An 18,410-nucleotide genomic window follows, 5' to 3' on the forward strand; every position below is an offset into this window, starting at 1 on the left:
GCTGTGCTTAGAAGGCAAAAAGAATATATGTGCTCGAGTGAGTTTTCTTTCTAAACAGAAAGAAAAAGGGTTTCAGAAGAACAAGTAGCTAACCCTGGTAACTTCACTCCAGATAACTTCAGTAGCACGGCGGACTGCAGTAGTGTTTGTTCCACTTCTCCTGTAAAGCTTTCAGAGAACCTTTGACAAAGACATTTCTTAAACCAGAGACTCTTCTGCAGCAATTATTAAAAAAACCCTAGCTCAGATACAGGAGCTGGTGCAATGAAGCAGCATTATTTTGGCTTCTTGCTGCACGCGTTATTCAGAATGCCGGTGTATGTTTTACATTTTCCAGCTGATCATACTACTTGCATGCCACTTATTTGCTGCTGAATTTGGCAAGGAAATCAGTTTAGACAGGTAAGATACACATGCAGCCATCTTCAAGTAATTTCCAAGCAGCATTTGGAGAAGAGCTTCAGTGATGCTAGATTATCAATTTCTGATTTCACAACCGAAGATTATCTGAAAAATAACTTTTTCGGTCCTTTCCGTTTGAAATGCTGACGGACTTTTGATGCAGCGTGAGACACCCAGGAACTCAAAAGCCCTTATAAAAACAAAAAAACCCAATCTGGGCTTAGCTTGCTATCATATATTTTTTTGTTGCTTTTCTTCCTCAGCCGTACTAAAGCATTTTTAAAAGACTTTTAACAACAAAAGACATCATAACTTAGCAAAAAGTTTTCAGATTAGCCTCACAAAGCAAAAAATCATTTTTGCCTGTAGATACTCCTGAACGAGGCACAGCAGAGGAAAAACTGCATTTCAGGTTTTTCCAAAACCAGCGTCTCTCACCAATTCTCATGCTCTCTTTTGGCTGAGTCGTTTACCACGGCAGATCAAGTATTTCTGCCTATGAACTATGAATCTGAAGGAAACTGCAGTTTTGCCTTGGGTTGTGTTTTGTAGCACAGTTCTCAGGTGTCAGGATATTTCCCCCTTCGGTCCCTTGTTCAGGATGCAGTCATCCAGCTTTCCCTTATTCCCCGGGAGACTGCCTATCACGCTAGAATAGGCAAGAGGAGCAGTTATGTGAAGTTCACGTAAGAGGAGAGGTAATCAGCTAAGATTTATTTCCCAAGCAAAGAAATCCAATACAGCAGCTTCCTCCAAAACACAAATCCCTAAATTATTCCTTCAGCTGATGAAGGCCACTGTAAGCAATGCTAACCTTGTTAAGATCAGGATTAAGCACATAAATACGTAACAGCAGGTACGAGTCTTTTCTACCCTGCATGTGAACGAATGCAGAACTCTGGTTACGTCCTTTTTTCTGATTTTCATCCATAAAGATTTGAGCATGCCAAAAGATGATGTGGAACTAATTCCAGAAAACCCAATTACTGACCCATTACGAGTTACTGAAGCAAATGATTTCTCTTTAGGCACTGGGAATATCATGGCTCAACAACAACTGCTTTATGAAGCAGCAAAATATGGACCTAGGAAGGTTGGGGGTTGCATCGACTTCTAGCAACTACAATCCTACAGACATCGTCGTGCTACTCTGAAGGGTCAGAAATCTGTGCTGACTCAAGTCTGACTCTTTCTTTTAATCAAAGATATTCATCCTCAATCTCAATTTTTCAGTCAGGCTCCTTCACAAGTCAGAAGCACTGATGGGTGTCACTGCCAGTAGCAATAAGAAGTCATATGCATTGGCAAGTAAAAGCTCTACGAAACAACCATTCAAGTAGTAGACCTTTACCTCCATCACTAATTCACCTCTGAGAATTATTATGCTAATGACTCAAAACTAGATCGGCCTGGGAATAAAGCTATCTACTAGTATGCTGCACTCAGCATTATAAACTGTAAGAGAGTCACCCATCTGGACAGTCATTAAGTTATTGCTGTATTAAACCACCGTATTTGTGATAAAGCAAAAGGCACGTGACTATTGGTGGGGCAGAAGCAAAGTGGACCCAACTGCTACACGGGCTGTTCTGGGGTTCTCAGTCCATTGCTAGTGTTAACTACTACGGCTGTTACTTGCTTCCGCCCATCTGGAAGATCCATGGATGCGCCTCAATTAGCCTACAAGCATCATCGTGCACATTAGTGCTTAAGCATGGGGCACAATTTACTCGTGGCCTCCAGAATTGGCCCTTATTTTACACTGGATCTGTACAGCACTTAAACAAGATGCACGCCAATTTACATTTATTACATATCAACTGTTTCACTGTTCTCTGCTAAATGTGATGACTATCAAATGAATAATTACTGTAGGCACTTACTCAACATAGTACGTTCCATACTGAGGGTCTTCTATTTTCTCCCAACCATAAGGCAGTTCTGTAATTAGAAGAGAAGAATGAACAAAATTCTGCACTATAATGGAAACGCATTTGAGAATGTCAGAGTTCACATGGAGAAACGAGTGGAGAGATTATGGATCGACTGTGCCGGAAATATAAATGCAATTTATGTCTTCCGGGTTTCTTTAAATGCTTGAGACTGGCCTGTCTGATGAGCAGAGTGCTGGCATTCCCGGAGGGAAATCGCCTCCTATAACTCAGTGGTTCATCAAAGGGGAGACACATTTTTTTTTAAAAACTGTTTTAAGTTTTAATAAACTTCAGAGCAGGACACACAGACACCTACAGTAAAGGAAGTAGAGGGCTCATATTACCAGATCCATCCGGTTATAAATTACTATGTTCACTCGAGAGGCAAGGATTTCTTAGGCTGAGGGTCTTTAGGAGCTTGGGAACAAAAATTCATAAGCCGGCTGGACACTCAGAACTGAGGACTAAACACTGATATTGGGTCTATAGCACATTGTATTTTATCCAGCTCCTGAATTCTTTCCATGCAAGAAAGGTGACAAGGACCCTCCTGCCTCGTGACAGGCCTTGATCTCCCAGTAATCAGCTGCTTCTCTTCTGCTAATTGTGCATCTCCTGCCTCCGAGAGTCCCTCTCAGGCCTCCCCTCTGCTACTTCTCACTATGCTATGCCTGCCCTCCTGGGATCAGAGACCTGAGGAAGAATGCCTTGCCTGCGAAAGCTTGTCTGAGTTTATCCCAGAGCTGGTCCAATAGAAGAGATGACTCTAAGAAAGCCTTGCCTGTTGCACCACATCGCTCTTACACTACCTACGTTCACTTGTGGAGCTTCGCTTTTAACTGCCTGCGTACTAATGTGCAACAGCACTGCCTGGGGCTGAATGGCCGTGTGAAGAGGGGCTGTGCAAGCTTCCAGCACGCAGCACCCGCCAGCATCACCATGATCGGTGCCGCCCTTTACTGAGTGCCCAGGGCACGTGTGCCTCACACAGCAGCTGCCTGCACCACTTGTGGCACGTGTCCGTGGGTCGGCCAGCCCCACCTCGGAGGCAAGTTGCCTTTTCGCTCCGAGATGGCTGTCTTGTTCTGAGGGATAACATCTCCACGTAATGATTCTGTTTGCTGCTTGTGGCTGCCCTCGGCTCAACGAGTGACAGCATGCTACCAATTATTCATATCAGCACAGCTCAGCAAAATTCGATAAATAACCCAGCGCGCTATCCACTTAAGTGTTGTTCACCAGGACACCCTGCATCTCTCTTTAAAATGCCCTTTTATCCTGTGGTGGGCTTTACACAGGTTTAATAAGCAGCACTATGAGGCAGTTGCTCCAGCCACGCCTCGTTATGAATAGACAGCTGTCAGGCTGCCCAAGTCAGGAGGACAAGAGGCTGTAGACTCTTGTGACTGAGGAGACATTTGCTGCAGACCAAGCTTTGCAGAACATTTTTTCTTTCATTGGCTGTATAAACTGCTTCGCTGCCTTGCAACTGTCTGCAGGATCTGCCCGGAGGCTGATCACCGCAAATGTTCTTACAGCTCAGAGTCACGGTGTGCAAGTCCTGACGCAAGAGGTGCTCAGAAATAAAGACAGGTCAGCTCCTCTACACGCCCTAAACGGCCATGTCCTGTGACAGAGGGTCACCCTCAGGTATCTCCTGCCTGCTTGTTAGTTCAGTGGCTCTACCTCCTGTATCAGAGTTGATGCTGACTATATTCATTTTAAAAAGCCAGCCTGGGTACAAGCGGACTGGAAAGCAGGAGCAAAAGCCTCTTGGATTCGGTGTGGGACATGTTGTCGGAGGAATCAAGCGTTTTACATTAACAGAGAAAAACCAAGGCAGCAGCCCTGCTACTGGAGGAGGCCAGAATCTAGAGTGAAGCAAGAAAGCAACAGGTGCTGTTGGTAGGGACCACGATCTGCCAACACACGATTTCTAGACGACTTTGATCTTTACTGTTGTGAACGGGCTAGGCCAATGCTCTCGAAGACAGGTGTGTTCCCTCTGGCTCACCCAGCAGGTGTGATCAGTGGGAAAGCTGCAGCTGGTGGCACACGGAGGGGTCAGGAGCAGAGTACTCTCGCCTGGGAATCAGGAGCTGTGGCATTGTACAGGTCAGGCTGAATCCAAGTTTGTCCACACAACTCAAATGGACAACTCTTCCCCTTCCTTTGGTACCAGCACCAGCAGAGCGTGGCAACCTTGTGTGGAAGGAAAGCTCCAGTTGCTAGTTACATTTTATTCAACAACAAAATCCCTGTAGCCCTGAGACACTGCAAATGAGGCAGCTAGTTGTTCCTGAAGTTTGGTATTTATTCTCCTTCCCTTTTACCTGACAGGATTTTGCTGGGAAAAACAGCATGGCTGACAATCACTCCCTTACCAGGGAACCCTGCTTAGATTATGGCTTTCAAAGGTTTTGCCGCTGCACAAAGTAGCAGAATTATGTCAATGTTCAGCCCACGTCGAGCTTTACTTGATGGACGCTCTGCCACCACAGAAGCGTCGAATAGCTTAAGCAAAATGAATTCATACATTTCCACAAAGACTAGTGCTCTTGTTGCCTGATTATCCAGATGAAAACAAATAGAAACAGAGACATATTTAACTTAGACAGGGTTTGAGATGGCAGCAGGACAACAGAAAGGTTCAAGGCTTTCCTTAAAACTCTTGTTTTCAAATATACATAAAAGAGACTAATTATTTTTGAATGTGCTAGCATAGATGTTTATCTTAATTATACAGTGTGTTATGCTTTGGGGCTTCAATCTCAACAGAAATAAGGCACTGAAGCTTAAAATGTGGAATGGCTTCAGAGATTCTGAACTCACTAATATCATAAAACCCTCTTATCTGGCTGCTCCACATCCAAAGCACAGAGCCTGACCATTGCCTGCCACACCCTGACTGAGACAGCCCATACAGAGATGTTTTAGCAAGTGATTGGAGGCCCACAGATATGGAACTTCACATAAAATATAATATGGATAAGGGAAAGACGCTCTAAAGCGCTCAAGGATGCATCCCTGGCATACCCTACAGACAGTCAGTCCCTCTGGGAGCGAAGTCAAAGTGGCTGAATCTTCAGTTTCTGTAGCACAGGACTAGTTTTGATCCATAAATCAGTGAATGCAACCGATACTTGGGGAATTCTATTTATTTGTTTTCAGAAGAGCTAGACTTTGGAACAAGAACGTAAGCACACCCCTGTTTTAGGGTGAACTGCCTGGTTACCCCTTACCAGCAAAGAAAGTCTTTGAAACCAATCCCTTACCCAGAGCTAGGTTCAGCGCTTTCATTAACTCTCCTGTTCACGTGTGATCACGAGGGTGACGTCGTGAAACTGAGACATGCAAGCACAGAGTATAAAAGAGAAGACGCTGTACAACTCACCTCCATCCTCACAGTCTTCTGGAGCTTTGGCTTTCTTGCAGAGCCGTGGATCAAGCCAGGTGGTTGTCTTGGTGTTATGGCTATGGGATGAAGGACATTCCGATCAGGAAAAAAAGCAATACGAGACAGAAGAAGAAAGAGGAAAAAAATTCCTGAGGAAAGGATTGGCTTGTTGTAGTTAGCACTCCTCTCCAGAAGTTTGCTTGTGTGTACAAATCCTTGCCTCTGGCTCAGCAAACTCACTGTTCTCACCCCTATCACATCCAAAAACACCATTTCAGAGAGGTGACACTGAAGTGTCAAAAGTACTAGTACACTGGCGGCTGTTCTGTGCAGCCATGACAGGGGAGGTTAAAGGCGCAAACATTAGTCTGCAGTCAAAACTATTTCAAAACTGTGCTCACAGCTGTGGTATATGCAGTTTCAATATAAAAATAGCAGATCTGCTGGGAGTGAAGCAAACCTAGGTTACAGCTGTCAAAAAATATTTCGTATCCCCGTGTTCAGCGCACCTCACATATGCAGAGGACTTTGGTGGCTCTGTGGCACTGTGTGGGTGGATGTGTAAGCTCAGCACAGAACAAACAGACCCAGCGACAAACACACACTGAACAAACAAGTCCCTTCTTGTTCTCATCAGAAGAGATCCACAGCACCTCTGCTGAACAGCTGGGTTTTAAAAAATTAATACAGATAGCAAAAACTGCATGCTCTTGGGTAAGGTGCTAAATACCACCTCTGGAATAGGACAATCACGAAAACAGTCACGCAGAGTCCTGGCGAAAACAAACTCGGCATAAAAAATGAAGCCTGCATAAAAAATTAACTTAAGTTGTCCCCCAAATACTTTGAAAATTCACAACTGCGGCGCGTGTGTGCAGAGAGAACGCAGTCTGGCCCAAAACGTTAAGAAACTGCCAGTGATTTGGCAAGATCAGTGATTTTGCTCTTCCATGAGAAGAAGTTATCAGTGCAATGACAGGATCATGCGATACATGTGTTAACGACAAGATAAAGAGCACAAGCTCCTAAATGTTATAGTTGCATCCAAAAATGGTGCTTTGGATCAGGTCTGTCGACACTGCCAGAACACCCCCAGTTATCCAGAGATATCTAGCTCTGCCCCGTAAATTTGCATTAAACAGAGTCTAAGCACAAAGCCCTCAACAGAAAATACTTCTTTGCTAGCTCACACAGCATAACAGGGCCTTTCAGAACTTTATGTCTAAAGCTCCGACAACGATATCATTTTGGGGATATCGGAATATCGGATACTTTTACCTGGAGAAAAAGTCCTTTACCTTCTGCATATGTTTACGCCTCAGTGGAGTCTGGTACTGTACTTTAAAATTCATGGAACAGGCTCCTACCCATTCCACGAGCATCTTGATTTAAAAAAACAAGATGAAACAAAACACACATTCCATTTCAAAAGAGGCTTGCATGCAGGGCAGAAAGGATGAGCAAAATCCCCTCGACTCCAGAGGAAGAGAGCAAAGGAAAAGCATACAGAAAATGAGATAGTTCTCCAGCTAACAATGCACAACCCCAGCTTTGTGCTGCATGCCAGACATACAACACACAACACAAACAACGGAGTTTGCCTATGGAACTGTGACGTTCTCCTGACAAATGAATTCATACAGACACACTTGACAGTATCACACTACTTGTATTTACATGAACTGTCTCCTCATCTGCATTATGCAGGCAACAAAAATTACACAACAAAACCTGACAATGGAGTCCCCAAGTGTGACAGCCAAGATACTTGTTTGAGTATCTACCTATGCTGCTGACAGATAGGGAAAGCTGCTGGGATGAAAACGGAGAAGGGCTGCTTTGAAGTTTTTCTCGCTTCTGTAGCCTATTCCTCAGCTGACGTCACCATGTGACATTATAATTACCTCGATGGGAGCCTCTCTGAAATCAAACACACAGGGCTGGTGACATTCAGAGAGGAATATGCAGCAGAAGCACGTGAGCCTTCAAAGCAAGACAGATCTTGTTTTTGCACAGAAAATCCCATCAATAAACATGGGCAGGGAGGAGGTTCTATAAAATAAGCAGAAATCTCCAGAAATAACCAGGTCTTGCGAGTCTGGGACAGGGAATTCAATCCATGCTGAAACAAGCTTCTACTCACTCAATGAAGTAGATCATGCCAGTGTCCGTGTAGGCCATCTCCCAGTTCTTCGGGAGAGGCTCCAGAGTCTCATCCCGTGCCAAGTAATTCCTGAAATCCATGGAGCTGCTCGTCTGGTTGTAACTAGGAACAGGCTTCATCCAGTCGGAAGAATCCGAATGTTTCTCTTTGTTTTCTGCAATCGTTCAAAGGACAGCGTTGCAGCCTGTCAGATTTCCATGCTGCTCTTGCTCACAGAGAACCTCTCTCTCACTCTAGTTCTGAGCTCATGCCAAGCCCTCTCCCCCCCCGTACTTCATCTATATTTTTCTTCTACTAACTTTAAAAAACAGACATGAACATATCGAGTTCCGCTCTTCCTGTGCCAAGCAGCATTAGCCTTGCATTGTTTGTCTGAGCTTAGGCTGAAAAATCAACACTGGAGCAAGTCCAGGTAGACTATTTCATTGCATTTCCTAGCCGAGAGAAGAGCATTTGTGCTACCCATTAGAGACTCCATCCCATCATCATTCTCCACATACCCAGACATGGTGTGAGAACCAAACTGGCAAGGCAAGAAAGGCTCTAAGTAATAACCATTTAAGCACCTTAGTTTCCACACCCACATCAATAACCTCAGTTCCATGATTACACTTGTGACAAATGATTGTGGCCTCTCGCCTGGCCACTTTGCACAGTGACTCTCAGCTTTGCAGCTACGCAGCGATAGGCCAGGCTAGCACTTAAATAGGAGAACTCCAAGGACTGCGGAGATGCGGCATCACCTGCAAACTGGCTGTACAGGTTGCACCAGTCAGTAGTAACGAGGTTAATGAGCACAAGGCATTGTGTCAATCTCTGCAGCACCTCAGTGGATGCTCTGCTCTAGGCCCAATGCACTGCTCCTGAGCACCACTGGGTGTGTAAATCCCTTCAGTTAGTTTTTGGGTCCATGTGAAATCCCAACATTTCATAGCACAAGTGCGAGGGACCAGCATAAAATGCCTCATAGTGGATTCAAACACAGTAATTTTATCAAATGATATGACCAACGTAGTGGAGTGTGATTTATTCTTTATAAACCCACACAATTCCATGACTTGCAGAACCGCTTTACAGTTTTTTCCTTTGACTCCACACAACTGGCTGGTGCATCCTTCTGTGACTGGTTTCTGTCTCTTTGAGATTCATTATGCCCCTCATGGTGGCCTGCATACCCATTTGATGATGCCACTGCACATCTGGCTGACAGAACAGCTACTTATTTTTGGCCCTTGGCAGACGTTACACTTAAGACGCGAGTAATCTGTTAACCCGTAGCCTGGCCACATGTTCAGGCAATTAATGGCACGAGGAAATGGAAAACCAGCCATCAAATTATTCCACAAAATGCGTGTAATACGTTTGTGGCTGGTTTGTATTGTGCCTTAAATTGAACACATGGCTGGGGGGAGCCTGATGCTGGCTGCATGTCCCAGCTTGCCTGCCTGCTCCCCTGTGTCTCGAGGCTGATAGTCACGTGGTACAGCCCTTCATGAGGCTGCAGCCTGCTGCTTTCAGGGGGCTGAGTTGTGGAGAGCTCATCAGCTGGGCCAGGGCACTGGGTCATAGCCAGGAGCTCCCCATGACCCAGCAGGGTGACTGGCTTGCTCCGCAGCTCCAAGCACTTGTCACATTCCAGCCACAGGGATTCTGGGTTCAGGGAATGGTTCCATGATCCCAGGGTCTGTGTGCCAGGACACATGATTTTCTGATGTCCCAAGAGCAAGGGTTTGGGATCAGGGGAACTCTTCTGGATCCTGGGGGTCCTTAAAAAAAAAGAACCGGCTCCAGTTGGTCCTACCCCAGGAACTGCACTGATTTACACCTGCTGCAGACACCTAACTTTCAATTTGCTGGTGCATGATCCTGGGCTCCCCCTGCACTGGCAATTGGGATCTGATCCCCAATGCCAAAGCTGCAGGCCCTGCCATGCATGTGCAGCACAGCAGGAGGGATCAGGTCCCATTGCCCTACTGCATGAACATGTGCTGGGGCCTATAAAACTTAGTTTCATAATTAAGCAAAATATGATGTGCCTACAAAATCTCCTGATGCTAAGAAGCAATCAGCACTACAGAGTCCAGGGAAATCATTAAAGGAGCAGTTCAAGCAAGGCTAAATTGTGGCTCCACCACCACCACCAAAGCTGTGGCATCTGCCACAGCTGAGTTAATTTATTCCAGATACACTGCAGGGAATTGCTCCCTGTGTTACTGACCTATGCCTCCGCTGCCATTAACTGTTTCCTTCTCCTCCTCCTCCTCTTCCTCAGGGAGAGAACTGTCCATTCTTTGCATCTTGCTGACTGAGGTGGTTCTCTTTCTCTGGGATTCTGTGTCAAACTCATTGTCAAAAAGAACTTGATCCACTGGGTCTGGCTGAAAGGGACTGGGTTCTGCTGGAGGCTTTGGAGTGCCATAGAAATTGCCTGGTATTGAAGAAGAGATGGTAATAATGAGAAGCACTGATATCTGGTCAAGGTCTCTGCTGCTATTGTACCTATTCTATTGTCACCGTAATGTGGTTCTTTGTGAAATACCTGAATGAACAGGACACTTATTGCACTTCATAAGACATCAGTATCATCAGCAGCAATGAATGCTCAGAAAACTGTAATATGCTGCTTCACTATATTTTTGTTAATGCTGCTATTGTACAGCTGCGTATAATACATTTAATTCCAGATGACTGCTCTACACAGGTTTCCAAATCAAAAGACTGATTTGTTATTTTACCTTGCATTCGCTAATGACCCAGAACAAGACTTATGGCAGAATAAGCCAGGAGTAGAGGGGAGGGTAACAGTGAAAATCAAAATAAATTCTATTCTAATCACATAGCATTTAGTAATTAGTGAATCTGGGGTAACATGCAGCCTGGAGGTAGGTTGAAGCCAAAAAAAAATAAATTCATTATGTGCAGAAATATGAAATATCTATTTACACAAAAGCAATTTAAAAAAAACAACCCTAAACTGCCTTGATTTTTTAGAACTGTTATCCTATATCTTCATCTGACAATTTGCTTGCAAATTAAAGACATTAATAACACAATTCTATACTGAACTTTGCCTGAGGATAAAGAACACATTTTCATTTAATATTTTGCCTATGTCACAAGATTCAGCAGGGTTTTTTTCAAAAAAATAAACACTCTGGAGTAGATCTGGAACAAGTGGAGAGCGCCTCTTAATTAATCACATGATTACCATTAGAGAAATGAACACAAAGCCTGTTGGATTAACATTTGGTAGCTATATCTGCTTTCAACATATAAAACATGAAATGGGAAATGACTCTTAAAAGAACAGCAAGGGTCAGGCTCAAGTCACAGAATCAGGTTAAGAGAAAAGCTTGGGTTTGGCTTGACTGGTTTAGGTTTAGCTGCTAGGGGTATCCTTTGAGCGCTCACAGAACAGTCAATGTGCAGACAGGAGGAGGAGGAAGGGATGATCACTGGCAGCCCCCAATGATACCTTCTTTGACTAAGTAACCTTTGGTGAATGAAGAGAATGCGGTGGACTTTGGTAATGTTTTTGATATAGTCCCACGAGACACTGTCATAAGCAAACAGGAGAACCGTGGGTTAGATAGAATTGCTTCTTAAGCAGATGCATAACTGCCTGAATAAGCACAAGCAAGGGGTAAATATAAATGGCCTGACAAAAGAACTGTCCACAGGGGTCAGTTCTGCGTCCAGTGATGTTCAAGTGTAGGAATGGGCAGTTTCCTGATCAAGTCTGCGAATGAGACAAAACTGGGAAAGGTTACAAACACTTTGGAGGGCAGAATGAGAATTCAAATGGGTTCTGACAAGCTGAAGAACCAGCGACATACTAAGGTAAGCTGCTATATATAGGGAAGAAGAACCATCTCTTGGGCATCCAATGGAACTCATCTTTTATGCTAACTGTTTGCAGAGACTGGGTAAAACAGAATTGCCTTTAGGTGCATAAATGGACATAGGAGCCTAGAGAATCTGGACCAAATGCACAAATACAGAACACGGTGACAGGCCAGACAGCAGTGCTGCTAAGCAGGATCAGGGGCGTTGGCAGATCAGGCTCAACATGCGCCAGCAACGTGATGCAAGCATCACAAAAAGCAAATATAAGAGTACTACGTGTAAGAGGGGATAGGACCATTCTGTTCAGCATGGGTCAGGCCTCAGCTGGAGGAAAAGACAGACAGCGGTGCTGAGAAAAGATCCATGGCGGCAGTGTGTGCGTGCCCATGCACGTGGGGAAGCAAAATTAATTACCCACGGGGCCCTGCCATGCGAGGCTTTTCCTGGTGGAATACATGCTGAGCACAGTAGAGAGAGGGGAAACCAGGACACAACTGAGGCTGCAGACACTTCATCTATCTAAAATAAAGAGAGCTGTCACAATACTTTGACCATGCCCAAGCACAAGAGGTGGGATGCTAGTTAAAGGCCTTCCCCCTTGTTTGGGCAATCTCCTAATGTAGGCTCTAACTCTGTGTCACTTGAGACTCTGCTGATCTCACCAGGATGCTACCTGGACAGACGGGACCACCCATGTGGTTCAGACTGCCTGGAGTCCTACACCGAGGCCTGGAGAACTCTGGAAGTGTGGGCTGTTACTGCTGCTACTCAGAAGGAGCCACATGAGCAGTGTCAGAAAGCAACGTGTACACCCAGAGGCAACCTGTGGCAAGCACGTTCCAACTCAAAAGAAAAAACAAAACACTTTCCATTACTTAACAGTGACAAAGATAAATGGCCAGTGTGTCACACTGCTCGTGACTTAAAGACAGATGTGCACAATGAATGCAGTTAAACAAACAAACGTGTGATAACTTTTTGTGAGAATAGCTGTTGACAGTCAGAGTACAGAAGTTCAGTGTTTTACAAACACAAAGATACGGAGAAGAAGCGGGAGGTAAAGGGATGAAACACCGGGCTGGTGGGTAGGACGCCTGCGTGCTAGTCCTGGCTCCAGCACTAAATGAAGTGTGAACTTGAACAAGGGAACCACTTTGCTCCACAATTCCTCCATCTATAAAATGGAGATGACATTCTCATCTGTGGAGGAGAACAATGCTATATTCATCTGTCAGCTCTGAGTACAAGGTGCCCTGATGAGACAAGCAGCCTGGACTTTAGAGATGCAATAAATTCGTCCAGGTCTTTATTGCTGCTCTGATAAGTCTATGTTCCAATTACACAACTCACCATCATATGTTCCACTTTCTAGCAGGGCTCCACTTTCTTCCAGTGCTTTAAACTGTTCAACAGGAATGAAATTATAATCCACCCCTGGGACTTCCCCATCCCGGGGAGCCCTTGTAGTGCCTGCAAAGACAGAAGAGGAAGAGATGAAAGCTAGTCTAGTACTGGTTTACGAGACACCGTTGGGTGAAGACTGTGGCCTAAATAAAAAAGTTAGTTTCAAGTTTTGCACACCTGCTGCGCCAGGTACAGGTGAGAAAACTCTTGTGCAAGTGAACGTGTCAGTATATGAAACAAGGCGATAAATTATGCACTAGGAAGAACAACTATTTTAACAAGTAAAAACCTTCATACATTTATGAAACTGCCAACTATGAAGGCTTCACAAAAAGTAATGGTAATGCCAAATGGAGTTTAGCAGCTTAAGAACTAACTTTCAAAGCCCAATACACAGCATTAATTACTGACTGTGGCAACAAATATCTGAACATTTTCTATATTATAGTTTGCAGGGTGCCGGCAATGGGTGGCCACATCTTCGTGGCTACAGGCCCTAGCACCCTACACAGGGTGCAGAGGAAGAGCGCAGCTCCAGCACACAGGCATCTCCTATGCATATCATTTTGTTGTTAAAAAAAAAAAAAAAAAAAAAAAATCAGTGAGATTTCACTTTTCTAACATAATAAACACAAAAAACTAAAAGAAAATACCTTTGCTTTTGTGCCCAAATGATAGGTATTAATCTGAAATGTCCGTGAGACCTTTGCTCCCTGTTTTCCATCAATGAACCTTTGCAGATTGCATCGAGGTATAAACTCTTCCCATTTTTTAAATATTTCAATTTACAATAGAATTATTTTCTTCTCACACATAGCTTTGTCTAGACGGATGGCTAAGTTATTCGTATTAAATTAACATTTAGTTTTTGCTGGTAGACATTAGCTGATAGGATTTACAGTAAACGTTCTGTTGAGAATGCAGGTGTTAAACATTAACGTCTAATTAGAACGGCAGTTTTGAAATAATACAACAAGCGTCTCTCATTATTGTATGGAGGCCAAAAGCACAAACCAAGCATTAGTCCAGCTGACAGCACTAGAAGTCTGAAGGAATGTACACTGATACTTGAGTTTTAAATGTCAGCTTAGCTCATTTGGACTCTTAATTACTTCATTAAGTTATGATATTTATTCAAATGTTAAGTCCACAGCACAAGAAATTAAGTGGAAAAACGCCCCCACCCATATCCCAGAGAGACACTATGTCAGGTCAAAAGAAATGAATACATGTGGTAGTGAAGAACAGCATGAGGTTCGGCATTGTGTACTCCCCTAGAGCAAACAGAGGTTCATTGGTGAACCTGAGTTTTTATTGTGGTTTGTATTTCTGCTTACCCAAAGGAAATGGCAAATATTGCCACCACTCTGCCTTCCTCGACATCTCACACCTTCACATTCCCTATTCACACATCCTTTAAACAGGGGTCGCGTGAGCTTGGTCCTACGGTTTAACAAGCGGGTTGGCCGCACGTAAATCTCAGCAGACGTTGTAGGTACCAGGAAACAAACGTCAGAAATGGTCTTGATAGGGAAGTCCCCTCCTGGAGAAGGCAGTTTTCTTTTGGTGGCAACGTGAAGAATGAAACAACTGCACAGGGGAGGCAGGGACCTTTCCAGGGACTAGAACTGGTGCTTTAGAAAACCGAGGCAGACAAGGTTCCTTGGGTGAATTTGATATCTTTTATTAGACCAACCCAAATAGTTGGAGAATATTCTTAAGTGAGCACAAGTTATGGATGCAAGAGCCTAGACAGGCAGCTAACAAAAATGAATGGCCTTCCTACTGAGGTGCTCAGCACCCAGCTGAATTCATTGGGTTCAATGAGTGGCTGGGTGCTTCACAGATAGTTCATCAGTGGTCACATAGCAAAACAGGGCATCCGGCTTTAGGAAGTCATTTAAAAAAAAATCCTGGACCATGTTTTCTTGGAGATGCAACAGGACTGATGAGTGAGACTCGGGGTTGGTTCTGCTTCCCCTAGAGCGCCGAACACCCCTACTACCACTCCTGTGCTAATTAAGACCTCAAAAGCTGGTAAATAGGGAGAGAGCCTGCTAGTTTCATCATTGGCATCTCCTTATTTCCTAGGGAAAGGAGAAATGTATTCAAAGCTCAATGGTTTTTTTTATACTTTTTAAAAGCAGCTTTCTAATCAAGTTTAATCTTCCCTCAGACAAATGGTTCACTCAGTAGATAAAAAGATTCTCATTCTGCACTGTTAGTGTTCATACAAGTAGGTGTTTCTAACTTCACAGTGTGCAGCATTAATTGAAAGCAAAGTTATGGCTGGCAGGAGTTACCTAATGAGAAGCAGTTAAAGATAAGGCAAAACCATTATTATAATGAAAATGAATTGTATATAACTTTCTGTGAAGCAATATTTAAAAAATGAGAAAGTGTTCTAGTGTGCTGGGCCACGTCGGCTTACCGGCGCACACTTAAAAAAGATGGGAAAATTGAAGGTAATTAGGGAGCATCAATCACCTTCATAGTGATTTTCAGAGGAAGAGTGTTTTAGAAATCAGAAATTACTACACAAAAGAGGCAGACAATAAAACTCGAGGATGAGGTGATGTAGGAAAAAATGTTCCCACATGATGTGTGTGTGACTGATTAACTCTACAGAAGTTGGGGGAGACCTGGGCTAAGCAGGATCAATCAGAGATTTTTTTATTTTTTGGGAGGGGGGTAAGGGATGGGGAGAAGAGGCCTCTGGGATAACTGTGTGCATTTATGATTTATCATTTCCTTCAGCTATTCCTTCGGTTCCCTTGGGACTGATTCATTAACAAGGCCAACGAACTAAGCAGATTATGATTTCTGACCACTTCTTACATAGCTGGGCAGGAGCATATTTATTTCCATCTATTCAATTCTTTGTAAGACCATATTTTATATTGGATAAACTGATTTCTGTGTTCACACTCCAGGGTGTGACCCAATCTTCATCCTGAAGCCTGGAATATGATGTGACCACTGGATGCACTTCTGAAAAAAAAAAATGTTGACTATAACAAAAAAAAACTTCAAAGCAATCTACCAAATTGGCTGTCCTCATTCAGAAATGTGCAAAGGACTACAGGTTTAGCAAATAAGGGCCTGACCTAGTCAACAAAGTGTGATTAAAGCTCTCTGTAGCAGGGATTCCAGGGACTCATTACCACACACAATCATATTTCACCCTAACAATCCTTAGAAATATGTTAGGATGACTCCAGTGAAGAACATGAGCAGCTCAATCAGTGAGGTCACCTCGTTTTCATTCCAGTGATCTTTCTCTTTGTCTTATTTGCTGGATGAAGTGGGAGTTGGTGCACGGTGGGACATACTCAACGTAACTAGGTGACAGGCCAAGACAGTGATTAGCCAGGCCAGATGATGCACAAGCAAAAAATGTCATTTTAGAAAATTAAGGCACATGAAACAAAATTAAATACATATTTGAAATAAAACCTGTGGCCATTTTCTTACCTACGGATGTCTCCAGCGGAAGGAACAGTACAGATGCTGGATCAGTGGAAAAAGGTGCACAGTACTGGAAAAGCTTCAGCATAGACAAAACCCTTAATAACAGCCCTCTCCAAGGCCCCTGGCACATGTTTATTTCATGGCACCACGGGGGCTGATCCCCAGTCCTACAAACCACACCTCCTGCCAGGCCACACACGCATGGCAGGAGGTGCAGATTGGGGGTAGGGGATCAGATCCCACTCCTGCCCTTTCCACTTGGCAGTGAAAGGGGAATGCCAGTGCTCCCCTGCTCTGACAAGTGGAAAGATGGATGCCCCCGGGTTGGGGCCGCAGTCAGGCCCTGGGACTGCACCCGGGCTTTGACCCAGCCCTGGTGGGATCCCAGGCTGGGGCTAACCATCAGCTGATGGCTGACCTGGGCCCTGTACCTGACAGTCAGTGGAAGGCACCCTACAAACCAGCCACAGAAATGCTCAACATACAACATTTGTATGGCTCGTTTGTCACTTTATGGCACCTGAAATTGGATGCACATGGAGCACCCTTGCCCTTCACGTTGCAGTCAACATGTTAACCATGGCATAAACGTGACGTGTAGAGAGGGTCTAAAGGTACGGCCCTTACACTGGAGCGCACCCTTACAAATAAGCTGGCAGGCAGTTGGCAGGACAACTCTGTAACTAAAAGGTCAGATTCCATTTTAGAACTGCAAAACGTTGCCCAGTATTCAACGAGATTTGTATTAGCGAACAACAAAGAGATGCATTAAACCTAGCGCGCTCTCAGAACTGTGCCAAGCACAAACCGATCAGTGTTTTTCAACACCAGAAAGCCATTCACTTCACTGAAGCTTTGCCTTGGCTTGATTGTTAATTAAATGGTAAATATTCTTGCATGAAAAGTATCCCGAATGCCTTACAGTTTTTTTAGTAATTTAGTAGGAGGACAAGCTTAAAAACATACTGCTCCAATGAACAGTATTAGCTGAGGTAAAGTCTAAGAGCACAGTAACAATGCAATACCGACAGGCAATCTGTGTGAAGGGTTCTAAGCATATTAATAGTCTTTGAAGCTGATCAGTGAAGAGTGACTGAAATTAAAGAAATTGAGAAAATAATGACTTTTCATGCCAGCCACAGGAGCAGCAACCTCTTCAGGATTCCTGCACAAAAGCACATTAACACCTGAGATGTCAAGATAATAAGATGCAAAAAGAAGCCACTGTAGCATGACATGCCTGGCATAAAGTCATGACCTTAAGCTCAGCCACGGGACCCGTCCCATGGTGCTCACTGATTAATAATGCATGCTCCCAGACTCAGCTCTACCTCTGCTCGCTTAGACAGGCTACTCCTTCATTTCCCAGCCCTCCTGCCAGCTTTCTGTAACAGTCTGGATCACTTGGAGATCTTAGCCTCCCTTTTAAGGCGGCACAAAAAACACTGACGGGAGTTATATTAAGGAAAACAAGTTATATTAAGGAAAATTATAACTACTTATCTTTTCTTCCTGTTGTTCTGATGCTTAATTCTACCGACAGCATTTTCACTAGTTTTCCGAGGCTGCACGGGTTCATTTCAAATGGCAGATATCGCAGGGATGCTCTTAATTTCAAAGTTCAATATTTTTGTGGGTTTGTCAGTCCTTCAGCATGGCTATCAGTTAGCAGTAGTTTCCTACTGCATGCCAAGTTCACTTAAAACATTTCTTAATATGGTTACCAAAAGAGACAACTCTGTTCTAACATTCATTCTCATCTAAAAACAGCCTCGTGTAAAGGAATTCCTGC

The 18,410-nt window shown here is 44.0% G+C and overlaps 1 protein-coding gene across 4 annotated transcripts in view; it reads right to left on the reverse strand.

The window, feature by feature from the left end:
- MAGI3 (membrane associated guanylate kinase, WW and PDZ domain containing 3) overlaps nucleotides 1–10,320 on the reverse strand; it is a 50,574-nt gene extending 40,254 nt beyond the window's left edge. For all 4 annotated transcript variants that reach the window (XR_003096148.1, XM_025215039.1, XM_025215038.1 and 1 more), the window contains exons 1-4: nucleotides 10,116–10,320; nucleotides 7,877–8,051; nucleotides 5,731–5,810; nucleotides 2,286–2,343 (exon numbers count right to left, since the gene is read on the reverse strand). Coding sequence is in view for 3 of the 4 variants with exons in the window: in XM_025215039.1 (XP_025070824.1) it covers nucleotides 2,286–2,343; nucleotides 5,731–5,810; nucleotides 7,877–8,051; nucleotides 10,116–10,194 (392 nt within the window). In the remaining variant the exon portion in view is untranslated. The remainder of the gene's footprint in view (nucleotides 1–2,285; nucleotides 2,344–5,730; nucleotides 5,811–7,876; nucleotides 8,052–10,115) is intronic.
- Between the last annotated feature and the right edge of the window lie 8,090 nt (nucleotides 10,321–18,410).

Source organism: Alligator sinensis, unplaced genomic scaffold (genome assembly GCF_000455745.1).
Source record: "Alligator sinensis unplaced genomic scaffold, ASM45574v1 scaffold1218_1, whole genome shotgun sequence".
In the NCBI taxonomy this organism is placed as follows: domain Eukaryota; kingdom Metazoa; phylum Chordata; order Crocodylia; family Alligatoridae; genus Alligator; species Alligator sinensis.